The sequence below is a fragment of the Macrobrachium rosenbergii genome, chromosome 27, assembly GCF_040412425.1.
Source record: "Macrobrachium rosenbergii isolate ZJJX-2024 chromosome 27, ASM4041242v1, whole genome shotgun sequence".
Classification (NCBI taxonomy): Eukaryota; Metazoa; Arthropoda; class Malacostraca; order Decapoda; family Palaemonidae; genus Macrobrachium; species Macrobrachium rosenbergii.
The window spans coordinates 21663581-21687507 of record NC_089767.1 but is presented as its reverse complement, the minus strand read 5'-3'; the positions used below and the strand labels follow the sequence as shown (position 1 = coordinate 21687507).

The window sequence follows — 23927 nt, the reverse complement described above, 5'->3', positions numbered from 1 at the left end:
GATTAGAAGAAATGTCGAGGCCTGTGTGATGGAAAACAGAGCTGAGCATTGCTATGTAGCCTTTAATGGTGGAGGAAGACCTTCCTAGAGAAGACCTCAAGTAAAAAAGAAAATCTGCTGTTTGAGGGATAGACGTCTGAGAAGATGAAACTCCTTTTCTTCTGCACCAGGTCCACTTTGCCTGGTAGAGCTTGTTGGATGAGGCACACGTCTACATCTGGCAATGGCCTCCGCCTGCAGTGCGGTTGTCTGAGAAGAATTGCAATAGCAGGGAGGAGCCTTAAAAAGTCTATGAGGAGATCCAGAAAGTCTGGAAACCATTTCTTCTGCAGCCAAAAGGGGGCCACCAGAGTCATCTTTACATTGCTGCAAGAGCGGAACTTCTTGAGAACTTCCCTCAACATTCCGAAGGGTGGAAAAGCGTAAAGGTCCAGATTCGACCAATCTTGTATCATCACATCTGTTGCCCATGCAAGAGGGCCTGGAACAGGGGAGCAGAACAGAGGTAGACAGTGATTCTGAGAAGTTGCAAATAAGTCAAGGGTCGTTTGTCCCCTTAATCTCCGAAGGTTGGAGCAAACCCAACTGTCTAACGTCCATTCTGTTAGAAGGATTTTATTCCAGCAGCTTAGTTTGTCCGCTAGGACATTGTATTTACCTTAGATAAATCTTGTGACTAATTGGGTTTGGTTCTGGTCTGCCCAGCACAACAGATCTCTTGCTATCTTGCACAGGGAGAATGAGTGTGTTCCCCCTTGATGTCTTATGTAGCCCAAGGCTGTGGTGTTGTCTGCAAGTACCGTGATCGTCTTGTTGCAGACTTCTGTTGCAAAATAACTGAGACTCAGGTGAACCGCTTTCAATTCTCGTAGGTTGATGTGAAGCTGTTTCTCCTTCAGGGACCAAATTTCCGAGATTTCTCGGTTCCCGAGGAGCGCTCGCCAACCCAGATCCGACAAGTCAGAGAAGTCTAGGTCGGGGCTGGACTGGGAGAAGAGATTTCCCCTCCGGTAACCCTTCTCCTGACTTCCACCAACGAAGGTCCTCCTTTATCTCTGCTGTGATAGGAAAGGAATGAAGATCTTGGTGTACCTTCCGATCCCAGCAGGCTCTCGGGTAAAACTGTAGCAGCCTTATGTGCAGTCTCCCCAGTCTTACAAACTGCTCCAAGGGCCAGTGTGCCTAAAAGATGCATCCACTGAGTTGCTGTGCACAAATGAAAGGCAAGAAACAGGTCCACCTTCCTTAAACAGTCCTCCACTCTCTTGGGGGACGGAGAAGCCTGAAAACTCCGAGAGTCTATCAGAATCCCCAAATAAAGAATTCTCTGAGTGGGAATTAGTTGAGATTTCTGGAGATTCAATAAAAGTCCTAAATCTTGAGTCATGCAAATCGTTTTCTGTAAGTCCTCCATGCATTGATCCATTGTCAGAGAGCGAAGTAGCCAGTTGTCTATATAAAGCGAGATCTTTACCCTTGCTAGATGAAGCCAACCTGCCAGGGGAGCAAGTACCCTCATAAAAACTTGTGGGGTAGTCGAGAGGCCGAAACAAAGAGCTCTGAACTAATAAACTTGGTCCCTGAAGACAAACCTGAGCTATTTTCTTGAATCCTCATGAATAGGGATATGAAAAGATGCATCCTGCATGTCTAGGGAGATCATCCAATCCCCTGACAGATGGAAGCAGGAACCAACTGTGTTGTCTCCATATTGAATTTTGTCTCCTCTATGGAGGCATTCAAAGCACTCCCATCAAGCACTGGTCTACACCCTCCCCCCCTGAAGACTTGGGCACTACGAAGAGTTGATTGTAAAACCCCTTTGACTTGGAGTTCCTGACTAGTTCTATGGCCATCTTGCTGATGAGAAAGGAAACCTCCTTTGAGAGGGCCGAATAACTCTCCGATCCTTCCGAGTAAGCCGTCAAGGCAACGGTAGTGTTGGTCTGCATCTCTCAAACTCCATTTCTCCCAAAAGAGAAGGAGCCTCTCACCCACTGGGGCATGGAGGACTGAGGTCTCACTTGCGGGCTGAGGTTTAGTTGATGACTTCTCGATGGTTCGGGGTGTGAACCTAACTGATCCTCTGGGCGTAGATTGAGATCTCTGCCTGCCCCCCCAAAAGTGCCTAGACAGCAGAGAAGTAGTCCTGGCGGGTACTGCAGACCAATCTCTCTGTCGCTTCACTGACTGTGTCAGAAGATCCTGGGTAGACTTCTTATGCAGGCTAGAAACAATCTCACTAACAGTTGTCTGTGGGAAAAGATGTAGCGGAGAAAATAAAAGCGGTGACTTTTGGGATGAAGTAACACCTTTAGACATAAAGGAAACCCAAAGCTCCCTCTTCTTGAGCACGCCCACTGGGTATAGCGAAGCAATTTCCTGCAAACTGTGACTGCTTTGTCAGCGCAGGAGAGAAAACCCAGAAGTTCCAAAGAGTAATCAGGCAGCAGCAATGGCTCTTGAACTTTCTTGGCAAGAGTGCCTAAACACCAGTCCATGAAACTTAAAACTTCAAAAGTCTTAAAAAGATTTTCAGGAGGTGGTCCGTCTCTTGTGCCAAAAAGAATACCTTCGCTAATTGTAGAGCAGATCTACGGCCTGCATCAATGAGACCAGAGAAGTTCCCCTGGAAGGAGGCAGCTACTCCCAGGGAAGGAGGCCTAGAAAGACAAGGAGGAGGGACACTAAAGCAGGCCTTACCCTGCTCCCTCTTCTCGGAAAGCCAGTTCTTCACTTCACTAAGGGCCTTCTTGGATGAGGATGAGGGAACCAACTTGCGGAGTCCAGCAGTGTCCGAAGGCTGACTACTCGTCATAAAAGGAGTCGCAGGCGAGAAGAAATCTAAGAAGTTCTGGAGTAAAAACTTCAGAAGTGACTCATAAGGAGTTGTTGGAGAATCTTGATCGAAATCCTCTTCTTCAGACGAAACTGGAGACAAGGGAGCATCCGATGGAGGTGCCTTTGCAGTGGATGGTGCGTGAAGAAGTTGCAGAATGTTATCCAACTTGTGTTGAGGAGGAGCTAAAGCTGGATCCAAACTTGAAGCAGACTAACAATTAGTCGCCGAACTGGACAAAGCTGGCAATTGTTGAAGCCGACATCAAAATACTGGTTGGTTCCCCCGAGAAACTGGGAGCAGGCAGAGGAGAAGATGCACGACGACATGTTGGAGCTCTAGAGTGAGCAGATGCATCAGGGAACTCGGGTGCTACAGGGCACTCAGGCGCTTCAGGAAGCTTAGCTGTGTCAGGAGGTTTGGTCGAAGGTAGGCATTCAGGCAATATATGGCGCTCAGCCGAATCCAGGCACTTAGACGAAGAACTTCGTTGCACACTAGAAGCAGGGCGCTTGGAGTCAGAAGGAAGATGCTTCCTAGACGAAGAGGAGTAACTAAATATTCATTCCTGGCATCCAGGAGAGGAGAAGCGTTCCGGGCTGTCCCACTCACTTACTGCAAGAGGGCTGAGGACTAAGAGAAGGCTCCCTCAGCCTTTTGCTGGGAAGTTGAGGAGCTCGATCCTTGGAAGAAGAACATCACTCCATGGCATGTGACTTGTCGGGAAAACGCCATTGGTGCCTTCGGTACGACGATGAATCTCCCAAACTAAACGAGAGCTAATGCACATCCGAGACGCCTTTCCAGCTGCTGTCTCTTGACGCAACCTGGGATGCAACAGGCTGGTCTGAGGGGGCGACTGCTCATGGGCAGACCCCACTGACCTCCCTTGGGCTAATGGTATGCCTCCTCCCTGGTTCAGGAGAGAATGGCGGTGACCGATGCCTAGGAGGATCAGTGGGACGAACAGCCACCTCCTCCACTAACACTTCACGTTCACTTTTCTTATCAAACTTATCATAAGGACACACATCAATGCCCCTAATTGGGCCACTATACCTATCACCATATTAATTCTCTGTTCAAATTTATTTTCCGTGCTGGAGAAACAACCGGGCTTGGAAGTGTGAAAGTCAGGAGCAGGAGTAGGTGGTCTTTAAGTATGTACTGATACAGAGGAAACAGGAGCAATAGGAGGGGATACAGCAGGAATAACTACATCACTAGTTTTAGGAGTCGTCTGACTAGCTAATTTCTCTCCGGCTTTAACGGCTGCTTTCCTCTTGCGATCTCTCTCTAATTTACTTAAATGAGAAGTCAAGGTCTTCCATTTACGTTTGTCCCAATCCCTGCATTCGTCGCATGTCAGGTCAATGGTACAAACTTGCCCTCTGCAATTTGTGCACAGGGTATGAGAGTCATAGGTAATTTTCATTGACTGGGTATTGCAGCCTTGCAATACCGGAAACTAGAAGAGCTAGTATCTAACATACTAACTAGCTAGAAGTCACAATCAGTAACAAAGTCAAATCAGGGAAAAAACAATGCCGAAAGGCTACCATACAAAGAATACTTCACCAGATGGGAAGAAACAACAATTGTCAAAACCAAGCTGCTTAGTCAACATGGTGTGTGGATGATACAAGTGGCAGAAACAAATTGATCTACAGACGTAGTTGTTCCTCTATCTTACCCCAAAAGTGGGTGGAATCTTGTCACCTACACAAAACAAAGGAATAGCTACCGCGAATTTCAAAATTTAAGCTGCTGTTCAAGTAGAAACTCTGCTAAGTAATTACTGGGTAAGTTACTTACATAAAACATAAGCTTAAGTTCCACTAATACCATGCATTACCTTACAAGTCGTATTTTACCATGATAATTGCCAGAGAGTGTGTGTGTGTGATAACATACCAATAGACCACGATAGTTACCAGTGTGTGTGTGTGTGTGCAATAACATACCAATAGAAAATGATAACTACCAGTATGTGCATGTCTGTGTGATAACATACCAATAGATCATGATAATTACCAGTGTGTCTGTGTTAACATATCATTAGACCATGACATTTACCAGTGTGTGTGTAATAACATACTAATAGACCATGATAGTTACCAGTGTCTGCGTGATAACATACCAACAGACCATGATAATTGCCAGTGTGTGTGAGTGTGTGATAACACCAATAAACCATAATAATTACCACTGTGTGTGTGTGTGTGTGATAACATGCCAATAGATCGCAATAACCAGTAAGTGTGTGTGGTAACACCATTAGACCATGATAACTACAAGTGTGTCTGTGTAATAACATACCAATAGACCATGATAATTACTAGTGCGTGTGTGTGTCTGTGTGATTACATGGCAAGCTGCCGGCTAGGACTGGGTCTGTAGACCAGGGACCCTTGCCAACCCTGGTAGATGGGCTACTGGGGTCAGTACTTCACCAGCGTAGGGCCAGTACCAGTGGCCCAGGTAGGAGGGCCACTGGGGCTGGTATTAGTTCACCAAGGGTCCAAAGAACCTCAGTTAGTGGTTGCACCAGTGTGGTAGGCAACTGGAGCAGCAGTGCCACGGTACCGCTAGTGAAAGACCAGGGAAGGTGCCAGTAGCCAGGGTAGGTGGCCTACCAGGGCCATTACCAGTACATCAGGAGTCCAAAGAACCCTGGGTAGTGGTTGCACTTATGCACTTGGCAACGGGAGCAGCGGTACCACTAGCAAGAGACCAGGGCTGGTATGGAAGGCCCGGGTAGGAGACCTACCGGCGCCGGTGCACCAGGGGTCCGAAGTAGTGGTTGCACCTATCAGCTAGACAACAGGGGCAACACTATCACTCGCGAGAGACCAGGGCTGGTACTGAAGGCCCGAGTAGGAGAACTACTGGGGCCATTACTGGTACTGAATAACCCCAGGTAGCAGTTGCACCCATGCACTGCCAACAGGAGCAGAGGTACCACGGTGCCGCTAGTAAGAGATCAGGCCTGATACCCGTAGACTGGGTAGGCGAGCTACCAGGGCTGGTACCAGCGGTCTGGGTAGGTGGGCTGCCATGGTCAGTACCGATACACCAGGGTTCCGGAGAACCCCGGGTAGCAGTTGAATCTGTGCACAATGCAGCGGGAGCACAAGGCAACCTTCCTCTTCCTCTGCTAGCTAGCTTTGGAAAAATGAAGGGGGAGGAGGTGACAGTACTTAATGATGAAGACAACAATGACGACTTCCTTCTCCTCTTCTTGAATTCGCAGAGCGTGCCTTCAGCAACAGCGTGCAGAGAACATCAGTCTGAGGTGATGTACTGTATATGGCAGTACCTGGGAACTCAATCCCGATATTGCTTGAGGGGTTGAGGGGTTACCAAGGGAGCAGGAGCAGTCCTACAGCTACCAGACACCATGGCTGGAAAGTCATCCTGGGCACAGTCGAAGTTGATACCTGCGGGTCTCTTGAGCCTAAGAGTGATCATTAAATTCGAAAGACGCTCGGCTCTCCCTAGAGGCCTAGAGAGGCACATAACTCTCTTAGGCCCACAGCCTCCACAACACCTGAAAAAAGAAGTTGGGTTAGATTGTTTATTACACTCATGTCATGGTGTGACATACAATAATAAATGAGGATCAGCCTCAAAAAGGAGAGAAACCGAATACACAGTCTGTCCTTCCCTGGATAGCGCCTAACCCAGAGGTTTCCTCTTCAAAAGTGCTAAAGTGATTGAGGGTTTTATACATAATTAAGCTATAGCACAAACAATAATCACACAAAAATTTATCAAAACAAAGCAAACAGCAGTCAGGCAGAGAAGCACAGAGACATCTTCACACGACAGCGGCTGAAAGCAAAGTGGAGTGCAGACCAATGAGTGGGAGGGGCTTTCCCTCTACCATCAGTAGTTAACAACCTTGTCTCAAGGCCGCCACTAACATTAAGTTATACCTGCGCAATTATGCCCACACAGTCACCCTGTACAGGTAAACCTTCAACATTAACAATACAGTTCTTTACCTCAGTCCTCCATAGCAGCCATGGCATCAACAGACAGTACTCTGGCTATACAGTAATTGGCCCGCTGATAATATAAAAAAATTCATGAACATCAAGTAAGATGTCCAGTGAAACAGTGGTTGAAAAAACTAACTCAATACTCTCATGTGAATTTGTTAAAAGAGTTTAAATTTGCCCCCACGGACTTTCATGTTTATTTTATTGAAGGTTTTATGAATGAAGGAAGAGTTCCATGGCAAGGTAATTGTGTTAATTAAGTTTGTAACTTTTTTTTTATTTCAAAGTTGACATATATAGGCCTAATATTGTTTGCCTCTGTTTCATTAAAATGCTTAATACTAATTTGTTTCCATTTTAAGAATGATTTTCTTGCAATGTGTTACGAGTGAACATCCATAGTTTACTAATGTTCCTGTTTCACTGGGTTGATTAGACTAATTTCATTGAAAAACTGGCTTGCATGGGATGTGAGCAGTGACTAAACATACATAGTCAAATATTGCTTTATGTCTTTAAACAAAAGGTAGAATATTATTTTGTTCTCATTTTAAAAATGAATTATATGATATATAATCATGAATAGATGCATTAAAGGCCTATTCTTGTTTTACATCATATCGCCATAATGAATAATTATTCTTATTTAAAAACTGACTCGCATCTAGCATGGTTTATAACCACAAAAAAACATACATAGATTTAATCTGTTAACCCTTAAGGGACGGATTGAGCCTGAGTGTGAAGTAAAACAGGGTTGGGGAGGTGGACGGATTGAGCTTGAGTGTGAAACAACATTACGCAACACCAATATGGTAAGAATTGGGTGAGACAGAGGTGCCGATACTTCTATATGCTATAAATTCACTAATGGCAACTTTTATACTGACCTGAGAGTCGTACCAGTGTTGCCACAGCCCACAGACGTCTTTCCAGCCATCAGTAATGCTTGTGACTTGAAGGAGGAAAGTACTGCCTCTCTCTCTCACGAGTCTTTTTTGTAAATTTGCTTGTAAATATACGAAGGGGTTGCTCTTGTTTTTTCTTTTCGTCTTTTACGATAGTATATATGTCGGTTGTAAAATTACATTTACAACTGGCATACTATCGTAAAAGACGAAAACAAAAAACAACAGCAACCCCTTCGTATATTTACAAGCAAATTTGTAAAATTACATTTACAAAGAAAATTCCAAAGAAATATTAGAAAAAGCATGTAAAAGTAAAAAAAAAAGTTACTGAATCTTCCGTTCTCGTAAATTTACATGAATATTTTTCAACAAATATGCAAAAAATTTGTTACTGCTGTTATTTCTTATCTGTTTTGATATTGTGTGAGCAATAATAATAATAATTTTACAAAATACAATAAATTTATTTATTATAAAAAACATATATAAGTTGGTAAAATTTACGAGTGTCTTGTAAATGAGGCCCCACAAGGGGTTGTAAATAGTCATTTTCAACTTCTCGTGGAAGGTAGGGAAAATTTTTTTGAATTTTTTTATTTATACAGTGTAAATGTACGTGTCATTCTCTTTCCATTGATGTGATTTTTTTTTTATTTTGCCGACCTCAAAGTTTCCCCGGTCTGGGGGGCTGCAAATTGACAAATTATGCCATCCCTTAAGGGTTAAGGTAGCCTTTGGATTTTACTTCCCCAAGCAAAGTCCCATTCATATAGATTTCAATGAAATCAAGATAGTCAGGAATGATGCTGCCACTTTCAGCCTTCGTGATACACAATTGTTTTTCTTGGAGAAAAATTGTAATATTATAAATATATATTATTCTGACAGCCATATCAATCATTAAAAAACAAGTATATCCAATACATCATTAATTTAGTTATAAACACTTTAAAATGTAATAAAACTCAACACTGTTCTTGACTGGAACATACTATCTGTCTGGGGGACGGAAAGCAAACTGAGCCAAAAAAGTTGCCTCCCCACATTAACATTAAAGTGCACATGCACAGGCCATTTAGCCACAGGTTTATCAACTGAATAGCTATTTACTCAGGTTGCCTGCGCAGGAAAGAAAAAAACTGTGCAGGTTGTTCATATTAACATTCAGGGTTGACTGCACAGGCCGACTCTGCAGGCATAACTACGCAGTATGACATGTTAGTGGTGGCTTCAAAAGTTAAACGGCCATTCCAGCTCACGTCTGCAAGCTAAATCCTATGTAAAGACCAAAGTTATGTATCTGTGTAGGAACAAACAATGACAAGGTATGGGTTACTAACAATAATTTTTGACTAGTCAAGACCCATTCACAAAATACTAAATACACATAAAGCATCAAAATTTAAAACTAATGTTTTGCATATAAGATAAAAAAAAGAGCAGATCTAGTCCATTCCTCAGTATTAATTACTTCATGTTTTGAGTAGCTATTTAGTGTGAACACAAAAGACACCAAGTGTTTTGGAAGTTTCAACAGACCCAGTCAGCTTAAGGGACTAGCTTTATCATGATAGGATATCACTGTTTTCCCCAGTTGATTCAGACTTGGTTAAATATGGTCTGGATCTGAGGACTCCAGAGCTAACATATATTTTATGTAAACAACTGACTTGGCTACCCTAATTTCAGACTGTCATGTCTGCTGTGTTAGTAAATAACACCATGCAGGTCTACTGTTGTTATTTATTTTTATGGCCTCATAACACTGAATAGGCTATATTTGCTTTGGAGATTATTAATTGTCCTTTAAAACCATGAATGAATAGGCCTAGTTGTTCAATACTGAAGAAGGATCTGTATGCCTACAAGATAAGAAGAGCTGAAAGTGAGCTTTTCTCTGCTCATCACAAACTGTTTTGTTTACTCTTGCATTCCGGCTGGTGTTTAACCCTTGTCCGAAGCAGTGTCTATAGTTTTGGGAGGATCCTACAGGGAAACTGGGTTTCAGGATGCCCTTGACAATTAATTCGGGACTCAGTAACCTAACCTAGGCTACCATCAATAACTCTGGTGTCAAATAGCCTAAATTGCTGAATTTTGATGTCATGATGAAATTTAATATCGGTCAACCCAAAATGGCCAAAACCATTGACTAAAAATCGTCAGGGCATTGGAAACAAATCAACATCAAATTCGTTCAAAATACATAAAAATACAAAATAAAATCCTTAGCCATCGCAGTGCAAAGTTTCGGCTAGGCTACTTACTGGTGGGAACCTTGAGTTGAATTTCTTCTTTTTGCCAGGCATGATGGAAATAGGATGGGTAGGGATTGAGGATGCCTTCAAGAATGAGCTCACTTGCGCAGGGCTGATCAGGCCAATCAGCAAGACTTGATTAAGGCTAGGCTGCTGCCTTACCTTAAGGCTAAGTGTAATCCTCTTTCAAGATAAAAGTTTTTGTAACATATTACACATTAGACACCCTTCACATCAAGCTAGTCACTTTAATAAACAATATTTCATACAAAAACAAGAAAGGCAAATTCTTGCTACCAATTACAACGGCAGTTATAGATATACTAAACTATAAAAACGACTATGGACTACTTTTGAAGACCACCGATGGGGGCCTCGAGTAACAACAAACTTAATTCTACACAACAGGGCCTAACTGTAATATTTTTAGTGGTTCTCATTTATTTTACTAAACGAAAATTACCTAAATTGAATTTTAAATAAAGCACCTTCTTTGATGATTGTTTGAACCTGTACGTTATTGCTCAATGATAAAAGTGAATCATTTTCAAATTATTAAATCAATTCATGCTTATGAATTGTCTTTGCTTATGAATGGACGCACGGAAAATTACGTAAAGATATCGCCGGCAAATTAAATTTTTTGAATTTTGAGGTAGAACAGACTTTAATTATGTGGGATTTTCCCCTTAAAGCACTGGTTAAATGATTATATTCATATTTAATAAAGTGTCTTGTCCTATGATACATGATTATGAATAGGAAGATATATATCAAACAGTGATGGGCAGCCAGTGATAACAGTGAGAACGCTGGGGGAACATTTTTGTAAGATCAGCAGAAGAGATAAAAGGGGCGGGGGAACAATTTGACTGATTTGCCAGAAATGAAAAAAGCTTAATGTACTAATGATTGAATTCAAGGGTTTTAAGTGGAATCGTTAATAAACTTATGATACTGAAAGTACGGGGCTATGCGGAACCGCGGAAGAGGTGAATTTAAATGAAGATGAATCAAACCTTGTAGACTAATTAGACTGTTTTGCTCAGTATGGAATGAGGCAGTGTTGCAAGTACGGATACGAAAGTATCCTTTGGATACATTTTGATGTTGCTGGTAAGTTTTTACGACCCTGGACAAAAGGATACGAAATTGAATAAAGAAGCCAAAAATGGGTACGTTTTATTATTTTTTTAAAGAATTGGATACTTTTTACATCCACATTGTTGCAGTCATTATTTTTTACAAAAAGTGAAAACCAATTAAAACTCATAAATACTACATCGCTCCCAGTTGTATGATAGAGTAACACTTTTGTTCCCAAATCTGTCAAAATTTATGTTATGTCTTTAAGTTCTGCCTCATTCTTCTGCTGCAGTGGAGAGAATATTTCCTCAGGTCAAACTAATAAAGACAGACACAAGAAGTAGGTTGAATACTGAATCAGTAAATGGACTTTTATTAAGCAAAGGCAACGGGGGAGCAGTTCATTGCTATCAATGGGAGCCTAGTAATTTGATGATAAACTCTGCCCAAAATGTATTCAATTGAGGAAGGATAAACAGTGAAGCATATGTAGCTGTATAGGCAGAAGACCTAAGTTTGTATTTTTGTAGTTTTATATTTTTTAGTAAAGGTTTTCATATAATCGTATTGTGCAGTGTTAGTGTATTGCATGCAACTTCAATATATATTTGTTCATACAAAGCATTAATAAATATAATATTTTTGAAGATCTAATCAATAGTATAAGTTTCGCTCCAAATTTATAGTGTACGACTGTACGTCACTGTACAATCACCATCACCTGGCAGCTAGCAATTTGGCTGCCAGCTGTAAGATGTCTACCGACAGGGTAAGAATTAAAAAAATATTAATCAATTAAAAATACTTTTCTTAACCACATCCTCATTAACTATAACGCATTTTTTAAAGAGAATATATTGGATACATTCTGGATACTATTTCATATTATTTGGATACGTTTTGTACATTCTGGATACGTTTTTGGATACATTTATATTTTTCCCACTTGCAACACTGGAATGAGGAAACAATGTTTGATGACTGGGAACTGGAAGTGACAGTAAAGGTGCCAAAAAAATGTGACCTGACCCAATGTGGTAATTATAATTTCGAGGCATCACAGTTGAGTGGGTCGTGGTGAAACTGTTCAGCATGCTTATTTTCAATATGCTGCGTACTAAAGGCGTCAAGCGCCTCTTCATTTCTGCATTAGTCACGTCATGTACATTACCTGTTATTATTTCATATTTTTGTATATCTCTCCATGCGTATTATTGTCCGACCTTTCCGCCGATGTATGTAACCACCTTTGTACGTTTATTGTAACTCGAATTATTCTTATTTATATGTCATCTAAGAAACAAATTCTTGCCCAAATGCGTGACATGGCCTCTTGGGATCCGCAGGTCGGTTACCACCTTTCCGTCCGCATTCCTCGATGTACACCTGCTTCCGAAAAATAAATCATCTGTTACGGGCTGCTCTAGGAGCAAGAGCCCGTGCTGGCTCAAGGCCAGCTAAATCTAAAACAACAACAACAAATAAATAAAATCATCTCTTACGGGCTGCTCTAGGAGCAAGAGTCCGTGCTGGCACAAGGCCAGCTAAATCTGAAACAACAAGTAAACCAGTTATACCCAGACCTGTCGTCTTGAATCTCACAGCTGGTGATCTGAGGAGTGACAGGTAAACATGCGGTTTTGGCCCAGCCATTAACAGACTAAATACCCGCATATACCTTCAGAGAGCCTTTAGCAGACTCAAAATGGCGACACAGTCTAGGCCTCTGAAAGCTCCTTCCTCAGAGGAAACCCATGCCATTAACGGACCAATAACGGCGTCCCCGCAGGGGTACGTTTTGGCATTTCTGTGCCCTTGCCATTTCGAACAGTTTTGGCCCTCACCATTCGCGACTCACGTCGACCATTCGAATTCTAACGCCATTAGCGGACTAAATACGGCATGTACTCGTGTTTTGGTGTGTGACAGTAAAGATGGCAGAGGCTGAATTACAATGCGAATCCGGAAACACGGAAATTGTCTGTGTGGCCCTCTCGCCCACAAAGCCAGATGCGGTGAAGCTCCTCCCGTTTTCACACCAGAACACAGTATCTTGGTTTCTGTGCCCTGATGCTCACTTCTGCATGGCGCGCATCACAGATGAGAAGACCAAAGCAGACGTTACCATGACGACGCTACCTGAAGAGGTCTTCAACAAAATCTCCCCATGGCTTAACACACAGCCAGACAAGGTCATGTACTTGGCCTTGCGAAACAAGCTGATACAAACATATTCCATGCCCATCCCCGAAAGAGCACAGCGCCACAAGACCTACTGACGCAGCCCCTAGGGGAAACATCACCCAGGGACGCCTGGGATGAACTGTGAAGTAACACTAACAGTAACACTACTGATACTACCCGGCATCAAGCAGATGGATGCAGGAAGGAAATCAGCCTGACAAAACCAATATTCCTGCGGCGCCTTCCGCAGGAGGTAAAGGGCCAAATTAAAGATTGTAGCCTGACGACGGAGCACGATGACCCAGAAAACATAAATGCAATCTACAGGAGGAAGGCACCACCGAGGAGCAGGGGGCGCGCACATACCTGGCATGGTGCTGCTTCCACAGGAGATTTGGCCCCAGTGCCAAGAACTGCAGATCCCCCTGTTCCTTCACAAAAAACGAGAAGGGTGGCCACAAGTAACAGCAGTGGTCGCAAAAAACAACACCTCCCAACCAGCAGGATTCTTTATCAGGGACGAAATATCAAAGCGGCACCTGCTGGTTGACACAGGTTTTATGCAGTCGGTGTTCCCGCTGTTGGAGGACGACTACACCCAGACAGCTGACTCCACGGCCTCCCTGTTAGCCATGAACGGAACTGCCATTCGCCACTATGAAACCACGACCCGCACAATCTCCATCTTGGGCCGCAGGTACCACTGGCCTTTTTTCATCGTGGAGGTCAAGTTCTTCCTCCAGGGCACCAATTTCCTGGGACACCACGGACTCCTGGTCGACGTCGGCAGGCAATGCCTCCTCGACACTGGAACCTGCCACTTCCGACCACTCTCCACTGTACCGGGGATGCCTACTGTCTGCTTCACAGCCTCCAACAATTACGCCGCCCTCCTCCAGGAGTTCCCGAAAGTTTTTAAACCAGAGCTCTGCCAGTTGCCGGGTTCCGGGGACTGGGGCTAAGCACGCATCTTCCACCACATAACTACAACAGGCCCCCAAACTCATGTCGAGTTCCGTCGCCTGCCCCCCCAAAATCTTCAAGACACCAAACGGGCTTTCGCCGAAATGGAACAAATGGGCGTCTGTACCAAAGCATCGAGCCCATGAGTATCTCCCCTACATATGGTAAAGAAGTCAGATGGCTCCTGGAGGCCCTGCGGAGACACCGTCATCTGAATTTAGTTACCACACCAGACCACTACCCCCTGCCGAACATGCAAGGCCTGACGAGCGCCCTTCACGGGGCCAAGGTCTTCACTAAGATGGACTTGCTTAAATCATACTTTCAGGTTCCTGTGCATCTTGACAACGTTCCGAAGTCAGCCATCATCACACCGTTCGGGACGCACACCTTCTCCTACTCCACCTTTGGCCTCAGGAACGTGGGGCTACATTCCAATGCCCGATGGACACCATCCTGCGGGACCTGCCCTTCTGCATCTTCTCCAGGTCCCCAGAGGAACACTGCCATGTCCTCACCGTCTCGAAACGCCTGCAGGAGAATGGATTAGTCATCAGGTTCGACAAATGCACATTCGGGGTGAAAAAACTAGATTTCCTTGGACACGAGATCTCCCCTTGGCCTTAAAAGTGAAAGCAATAGAAAAGTTCACAACACCACAGACAATCAAGGCCCTTCAAGAGTTCCTTGGCATGGTGAACTACTATCGCAGTTAAATCCCAGGCATCACCCACATCATGCATCCCCTGACAGTAGTCCTGAAGGGCAAGCCAAAAAACGCTGATGTGGGACGCTCCGCAGCAACGGGCGTTCAAAGAGATGAAGACAGCCCTCGCGAGTGCCACCACCTTGACGCATCATAACCCCACCGCTGCCCTGAGACTCACCACCGACGCCAGCAACATCGCCTGTGGGAGAGTGCTCAAGCAAATAGTTGATGGCGCCCCCTGACCTCTAGCCTTCTTCAGTCACAAGTTGTCACCAGCAGAGACCAGCTACAGCGCCTTCAACAGAGAGTTGCTCGCAATCTACCAGGCTGTGCAGCACTTCAAATACCTGCTTGACAGTACTCAATTCACTATCCTCACGGACCACAAGCCCCCTGGTGCATGCATTCATGAAGGCGGGCGATGCGTGGTCGGCAAGGCAGCAGCAACACTTGGCCGCCATCTCTGAGTTTGGTTGCACCATCACCTACGTCCCCGGCAGGAAGAATCCAGTAGCCGATGCCCTGTCATGGGTGGAAATCAATTCCCTCCACCTCGGCATAGTCTGTGAGGACCTGGCAAGAGAGCAAGCAGCAGACCTGGAAACTGCAGCCTACAAGACGGCACTCAAGTGGGAGGACGTGCCCTTGGGAGGTTCGGATGCAACGCTTCTCTTCGACACAAGCACTGGCCGCCACCGCCCCCTGGTCCTGCCTCAAGGAGAAAGAAGGCATTCGACATCATTCACGGCCTCTCCCATCCATCAGGATGTACAACGGCATGCCTGATGACAGAAAAGTTCGTGTGGCATGGCATTAAGAAGGGCACCCGCCAGTGGGCAAGGAGCTGTATCCCGTGCCAAACCAGCAAGATCACAAGGCACACAGAATCAGGCATTGGTGATTTCCCTCAACCTCGTTGGCATTTCAGCCACATCCACATAGACGTTGTTGGACCTCTACCGCAGTCTGGGGCGCCAGGTACCTCCTGACAGTCATAGATTGCTCCACTCGCTGGCCAGAGGCGACACCTCTGGAGGAGGTGTCAACAGCATCCTGTGCAGAAGCCCTCCTCTCCAGTTGGATCAGCCGCTTTGGGGTGCCAGACAGCATTACTACGTGTAGGGGCTCAGCATTCCTGTCAGAACTCTGGGTCTCCCTGGCATGCCTGATGGGTGCGACACTTCACAGCACGACGGCCTACAACCCCGCAGCAAATGGCATGGTAGAGGGGGCACACCGCTCACTGAAGGCAGCTCTAATGGCACGTTGCACCGACGAAAACTGGAAGACCCAGCTCCCCAATGTCCTGCTGGGTCTCCGCACTGCACTGAGGGCACCCCCCCCCAAAGGTTGAGGGAACTAGCACAGAAGTTCGCACCTTGCCATAAGACCTTCATGGACAGAACCAATACCTACAACCCGGCCGGCCTGGATGCCTGCACTTACATCTTCGTCAGGATAGACGCCCATCGCCTGCCCTTGACCAGGTCCTACAGGGGCCCTTACCAAGTCATCGACAGGACCCCCAAGGCGTATCTCATCGACATCCGCGGCTGGGCGGATTAGGTTTCCATCAACAGGCTGAAACCAGCATTCCTGTTAGACAGCGAAATGCAAGAGGAGGCAGGCAGACGTCCCAGGGTCGCCCCACTCAAGACGCGCCAGCAGACATACTCGCCGCCCCCACAAGGGGGGGTCGTGGGCACCCCAGAAACCGCTTTGTGGAAGATCCGGCAGTCGACGTTGCCCCCCGCCCACAGTTCTCAAAGAGAAGGGGTCTCCTCCTGCTGCCCCAGTGCCTCCGTGATTAATTTTCATGTCATCCAATAATTATCCTTGTAATCATTGTCTTTTGGAGGGGGAGTACTTGTAAAGGCATCAAGCGCCTCTTCATTGCTGTATTAATCACAACATGTATATTACCTGTTATTATTTCATATTTTTATATATCTCTCCATTTGTATTATTGTCCGGCCTTTCCGCCGATGTATTAACCACCTTTGTACGTTTATTGTAACATGAATTATTCTCATTTATATGTCATCTAACAAATACAAATTCTTGCCCAAATGCGTGACATGGGATCCGCAGGTCGGTGACCACCTTTCTGTCCGCATTCCTCGATGTATACCTGCTTCCAAAAAATAAATGTTATACCCAGACCTGTCGTCTTGAATCTCACAGCTGGAAAACGAAATTTATAAAATGTGTAGAGAGGAAAAGCTTATTTTAGACAAGGTGGGTGCTAGATAAACATCCTTACTAGCTTGGAAATTTACGCAATTGTTTTCTTTTGCTCTTATTTATATTTTGCCTATTTTATTTTATTTATAGATTTGAGGTTATAATATCCTTTTCCTCATTCTTGAATTTAATTTTTAAGTCATTGTCCACAGTACATTTAAATTTGGTCATTCTCGCCATCTTTTGATAATTTGTTTAGTTTTCCTATAGTTTCCGATGATTGGTATGTATAAATCATCTCCTTTTTTCTTAAAACATATACTGCACTGTGTGACTCCAAGGTGACGTATTATGTTGGAGTGGGATGGAGGATAACCACTTTGTTCTGGTAATATTTTAGTACTGCAGCATCAAGAAAGCCCTTCCCTTTTCATTAAGAAGCCTATGGAACCGGGACCTGTTATGCCACCTACAGAGACAACTGCAGTCGACCTTGCTTGATCTCATAGCAGTAGTAAACTCACAACTTCTTTGACAGAAAAGTTTGCAAAGAAAGCTTGCAAGGTGCTCACCTTTCAGATGTCATGTGACTAAGACAATGATTGGGGTCTGCCTTTCTATTTTGGGACACAAAGAAAATTCTCAGCCCATGCAGGGAGAACCATCTGGGAAATTAGCCATGTCATCTAGGTAAACCCAGAGTGACTGCATCAGGCATAATGTCTTCATCTGTAATACCAAGTTCCCATAGAATATGGGATTCCCTCTTCAAGGGGTCCTCTTCATTCTTGGCCAGGAGACAACAGAAAGTGATGGTTAGATGTGTGGGTGATGAAGTGTTGTCCCCATCTCAGTTAACTGAGTTCACTATTTTGGTCTGCTGAGTCAAAGCAGTCAAGAAGACTGCTTTTTAGAGCATACAGGTTATGGTTGCATTTGGGACCAATGAATTGAGGAGATAAAAAAAAAGAGCCTTTTGCAAGGACCAAGTAATGGAGTAAATGTCAAACCCATAGAGCTAGGCCTTTTGACAACGTAACCTTGTATGCCATAATTGTAGTGTGAGGACAAGAAAGGTCAACTGGGTATTAACTTGTTTAATACCACAGTGCAGGTTTACATGGCAGAGTGCGGATGGAAATGTGGTGTTCGACCTCCTGAACGCTGTGACCCGCACTCTCAGGCAATTTTTCATCAATATACATTGATGAAATACATATCGGCAGAAAGGCCAGAAAATTCTACACATGACTATTTACATGAGAATCTTGACATATTAAGAAATACTATATATGACGTGATTGATGCGAAAATGAAGAGACGTCTGACGTCTTTACAAGTACTCCCCCCAAGACAATAATTACTAAGGTAATGATTGGAAGACACCCAAAAAAAAAATCAATCACGGAATCGCTTTGGGAACAGGAGCTGGCCCCAAGTTCTTGATACCTGTGGACATGGGGCGACTTCGACTGCAGAATCGCCCGGTGGCTTAGCCAAGTGGATGACTTCCTTAGTGCAGCCCTTGGGACATCCTCGACCCCGTTTTGGGATGGCAATGGGATCATCTGCGGCCACGTTTTGTGGAGGAATTCTGGGGCGCCTGCCGGTTTCCTCCCAGGTTTCGCTGTCTAACAGGAAAGCTGGTTGGTTGACAGAAACCCAGTCTTCACGCCCGTGGACGTTGATGAGATAGGCCTTGGATGATCTGCTGACAACATGGTGTGGGCCCCTGTACGGTCTGGTCAAGGGTGGCCGGTGGGAGTCGATCCTGATGAAGACGTGGGTGCAGACATCCAGACCCCCAGGGCTGTAGACGTGGGTCCTGTCCGTGAAAGTCTTTCAGCAGGGTGTGAACTTCTGTGCCACTTCCCTCAGCCTTGGAAAGGAGGTATCTTCATCGTTTGGTGCCGTGGGGAAGAAAATTAACTTGCAACTGAAGAAGGCCAGCGGGTGTGGGAGCCTTCTAACACCTGCTGCAGCACTGCCCCACAAGTGATGTGATGTTGCTGCAGTCTGTGGTAAGTCTCAGGGAGGCGGTGGGGTCGTGATGTGTTAATGTGGTGGCTTTGGCAAGGGCTGCCTTCATCTGCTTGAACGCCTGTTGTTGCGGAGCTGCCCACACCAGTGATTTCAGCTTCCCCTTCAGGACTGCAGTCAAGGGGTACATGATGCGGGCGACGTCTGGTATGAAGCGGCAGTAGTAGTTGACCATGCCGAGGAACTCCAGTAGGGACTTCATGGTTTTTGGCGTTGGGAACTTCTTTACTGCATCCACCTTGGAGGCCATGGGGCGGACACTTGCCAGGGAGATCTCATGGCCCAGGAAATCTACCTTTTCTGCTCTGAAGGTACACTTGTCGAACTTGACGACCAAACCGTTCTCCTGCAGGCGTTTCAGCACGACCCGGACGTGGCCCAGGTATTCCTCCGAGGACATGGAGATGACCAGGATGTCATCTACGTAGCAAACGCAGAAAAGTAGGTCCCCCATGATGGTGTCCATAAAGCGTTGGAATGCGGCCCCGGCATTACTGAGGCCGAAGGTGAAGTAGGAGATGGTATACGTTCCGAACGCATGATGATGGCTGTCTTCAGAGCATCATCAAGGCGCACTGGTACCTGAAAATAAGACTTGAGTAAATCCATTTTTGTAAACACTTTGGCCCTGTGCAGGGTGCCTGTTAGGTCCTGCATGTTCGGCAAGGGATAGTGGTCTGGTGCCGTTGTTAGGTTCAGGCGACGATAGTCCCCACAGGGACTCCAGGAGCCATCTGGTTTCTTTACCGTGTGGAGGGGAACGCCCACGGGCTCGATGCCTTCCTGCTGATGCCCATCTGTTCCATCTCGGCGAAGGCCTGTTTAGCATCTTGGAGTTTTTTGGGTGGCAAGCGCCAGAATTTGGTGTGTGTTGCCGGGCCTGTCATAGTGATATGGTGATGGATGCCGTGTTTGGCCTTGGGTCCCAGCAACTGACGCAGCTCTGACTTGAAGACGTCAGGGAACTCGTGGAGGAGGGTGCTGTATTTGTTTGAAGAGATGGAGCAGACAGCGGGCATCCCCGGCCTGGTGGAGAGTGGTCAGGAGCGGCAGGTTCTGGTATCCAGCAGGCGTTTTCGGCCAACGTCTACCAGAAGTCCATGGTGTGCAAGGAAATCAGCGCCCAGGAGAGGGAACTTGATGTTCGCGATGACAAAGGGCCAATCATATTTACGGCCCAGGATGGATATTCTGTGGGTCACAGTTCCGTAGCAGCAGATGGGGCTTCCATTTGCGGCCACCAGTGTGGTTGCGGCACTGGATGTGCAGTAGTGGTCCTCTCTTGATGGCGGAAACACCGATCGCATTGCCCCAGTGTCTACCAGCATCCGTCGTTTCGATATGGCGTCATGGGTGAGGAATCCTAGTGGTCGGGAGTCTTTAAGGTTTGCGGCCACTGCTGTTACTTGTGGCTGCTTTTCTCATTTTTTTTTTGTGAAAGAATAGGGGGCTCTGCAATTTCTGGCGGTGCTTCGAACCTCTGATGGAAGTAACACCAGGCTGGATTTGTCCACGTCCTCTGCTGCTGTGGTGGCGCTTTCTTCCTGTACACCGCGTGCGTGTCCTGTGCCTCGTCTTCTTCTGTTACCAGGTTACAGGCTGCGGGTGTGGCATGTTTGGAGGCCTTGGTGGCCTCGTGGAGTTTGTGTGCGACATTCACCAATTCGCCCATTGAGAGGGCGTCAGCATCTGTGATTTACCCCTTCACCTCTTGCAGAAGGCGCCACAGGAATATTTCTCACGACAAGCTGATCTCCTTCCTCCAACCGTCCGCATCGACCCCCGGCAGCATCAGGAGACCTCAGAGTTCATCCCAGGCGTCCCTGGGTGATGCATCCCCCAGGGGCTGGGTCATCAGGTCAAGGGCGCGTTGGGCTCTCTCTGGGACGGGCATGGAGTATGTTTCAATGAGCTTGTCTCGTAGGTCTCTGTACTTGACTTTGCCTAGCTGCAAGTCCAACCATGGGGTGATTTTATGGAAGGCCTCCTCCGGAAGCGTTATCATGGTTACGTCCGCCTTGGTCTCCTTGTCTGTAATTTTCACCACCCAGAAATGGACATCTGCCCGCAGAAACCAGGATGCGGTGTTTTGTTGCGAGAATGAAGGGAGTTTTATCGCCTGGCCTATTGCTGCCTTCTAAGGCGAGAGAGGGATGCAGAGGATCTGTGTGTCCTGGGAATGACTTTCTACTTCAGTGTCTGACATTCTTCCTCACACCAAAACGTGAAGTACGAGCTGTATTTAGTCCGTTAATGGTGTTTGGGGCTCATCAGAAGTCAAAACTATACGCCATGTGGTTCCGTTAATGACTTCTGAGTACAGTCGACGTGAATCGTAAACGGCAGGGCCAAACCGTTTGAGCACGCCAGAACGCACCTGGAGGGGTATGCTGTAATTAGTCCATTAGTGGCATTGGGGGTTCTGTGAGGGAGTCCGTTAATGGCGAAGCCAAAACCGCTGTGTTTACCGTCACTCCTCGGGTCACCTGTTGTGAGGACAAGAAAGGTCAACTGGGTATTAACTTGTTTATTACCTGAGCACAGGTATACATGGCAGAGTGCTTACGGAAACGTGTTTGACCTCCGAACGCCGTGACCCACACTCTGAGCAATTTGTGTTTGTTGACAGACAAACAAATGGCAATTTTGAGAGACATAATAAATGTACAGTGATGAAATACATATCAGCGGAAAGGCCAGAAAATTCTATACATGACTATTTACAAGAGAGTCTTGACATATTAAGAAATGCAATACATGACGTGATTGATGCGAAAATGAAGAGATGTCTGACGTCTTTACAGTAGCAGAAGCAAGGTGCTTGTTCTCAGACAACTAGATCAGGAAATTCAGGATGGTTTCAATTGAAATTTCAACTGGGTCTTCAGTGTAGAACCACACTGAGAGTTGCACTTTCCATATGAACTGGCATTGACAACTAGATGAGGTTTATAGTTTCAGCAACAGGTAGGGTAGATTTCGAAAATCCACATGTGAAGCACAGCACAAAAATGAGGATGCATTGATGACTTTCCCCTCTTCCTGTCTGGGATAGAAGAATGAATGGCAATGGGATTGATTTTCTAGTCCATTGCTGCTGCAGAATGTGCCAATTTGGGCCTACTTGGTAGGCATATCCAGTGAAGGTTACTAGTTTAAGAGAAGCCTTCAAAATCTGGAACAGTGGAGGAAAGAGGTAGATTGTCCTCCATCTGCTCCAGTCCTTTACGAATGCATCTCTTGTCACTGCCTAAGTGTCCAGGTTTGGAGAGACATTGAAAGTTGATGGATCTCTTGTGTAGCAAAATATATTCACTTCAGGATGCGGAAGTAGATTGGCAATCACTTGAAAATAGGGTTTGACCAACATCCACTCAGCCGAAGCTTCTGTCGACCTAAAAGTGTGTCTGCTGTAGGTGGAATAGGAATGGAAGATGGAGGAAGGAAGGAACTTGGAGGATTCAAAGATGTCAGCAGAGGTGTATCCCCCTCCCCACAACAAAGCTGGAGAGTACCTCTTATCCTTCTTCACCCTCTTCCCAAACCTAGCCCACTGAGGCAAATCCCAAGCAATACATTCCTTGGAAGGAGAAACCCAAGTACAGGAATTCTCTTTGCAGGCAGTACAATAAGAGTAAGGGTCAGTTGACATGGCCAACATAAACTGCCCACAAGAGCAGCTAATCCCTTGCAATAATGTTGCATATTTTTATGAGTAAAAAATAAACAACAAGGTGACAGAGACAAATAGTGCAAAGTTCTCAACTACCAAGCAGGGACAAAAGAGTGCAGCACATTTGTTCTCTATGGTAGTGAAAAGAAAAGTGAGTGTGACGGCGGGTGGGAGGATATTCCCACCTCAATTTCCATCTATGAACTACCTTGTTACCAAGTTTTCAACAGGTGAATCCAGCTTGTTCTGAAGGATTAAAATTTAGGGAGTTAAAACAAAAAAGTACTAGGATTAAAAATAAATAATGTGAACACGCACATGGGAAGAATCTGTCAGGTCAAGTTTAACATGAGAGAAGGAAATATTAGGCTGTACCATTATTCCTCATATATTATAACCTAATGATAGACAGACCGTAAGCTACCAGGTAAATATTGTAATTTAAAAAATGAATGTGTCATTTATTGTTACGAGGAGTTTAAGATGATGTACTTAATGTTTGTATGCAGGTCATTGCGACATCTCAGCGATAAGGCACTGCAAATGTAAAAATCTTGGAGCCAAAAAATGCATGTTTGTACAATCACAGACCTAAGAGTAATGGCTGACCTGTGCACTTTTGCCACTTCTGCAGAGAAGGTTGAATAGAAATACTGTACTCCAAATAATGTTGGAGGCAGGGCAAGAGCCTCCCTACCTTAGTTCCTTTTATATTCATTACTATGCCAACAGGTACTGTTCTTGCCAAGACCAGCATATGAGAGAATTCTTGATATTAGTTGAACACTCTTATGGCAGGACCACAAGGATAACTTCTTTGAGGACGAATTGGTGGGTAAACTGTCAAAAATGTTTGAATTTTCCTGGTCAATTTTGGTATGTGAATTTGTATGGCTTTAATGTGCTATATTTGAGATGTATCTGCTTAATCAGATCCTTGGAGATGGGCTAATGGAGTGTCCATTTCCGTGCTATGGTCATCAGTGTTTGGCAAGTTTAATGTGTATTAAGTTTGGGTTATTATAATTTATCAAGGTATCTTCTCATGCCTACAATGAAGCTGCACTTACAGGATA

At 45.3% G+C, this 23927-nt stretch overlaps 1 protein-coding gene and 1 long non-coding RNA gene across 2 annotated transcripts in view; one reads left to right on the top strand and one right to left on the bottom strand.

Annotated features, from left to right (window-relative positions):
• Positions 1-10431, bottom strand: part of NC2alpha (negative cofactor 2 alpha) — a 103046-nt gene extending 92615 nt beyond the window's left edge. Inside the window, exon 1 of the mRNA XM_067129083.1 lies at positions 10022-10431. Within this exon, the coding sequence (XP_066985184.1) occupies positions 10022-10063 (42 nt within the window). The 5' untranslated portion in view covers positions 10064-10431. The remainder of the gene's footprint in view (positions 1-10021) is intronic.
• LOC136853476 (uncharacterized) overlaps positions 1-23927 on the top strand; it is a 159093-nt gene that overhangs the window by 112719 nt on the left and 22447 nt on the right. The gene's annotated exons all lie outside the window — the stretch shown is intronic.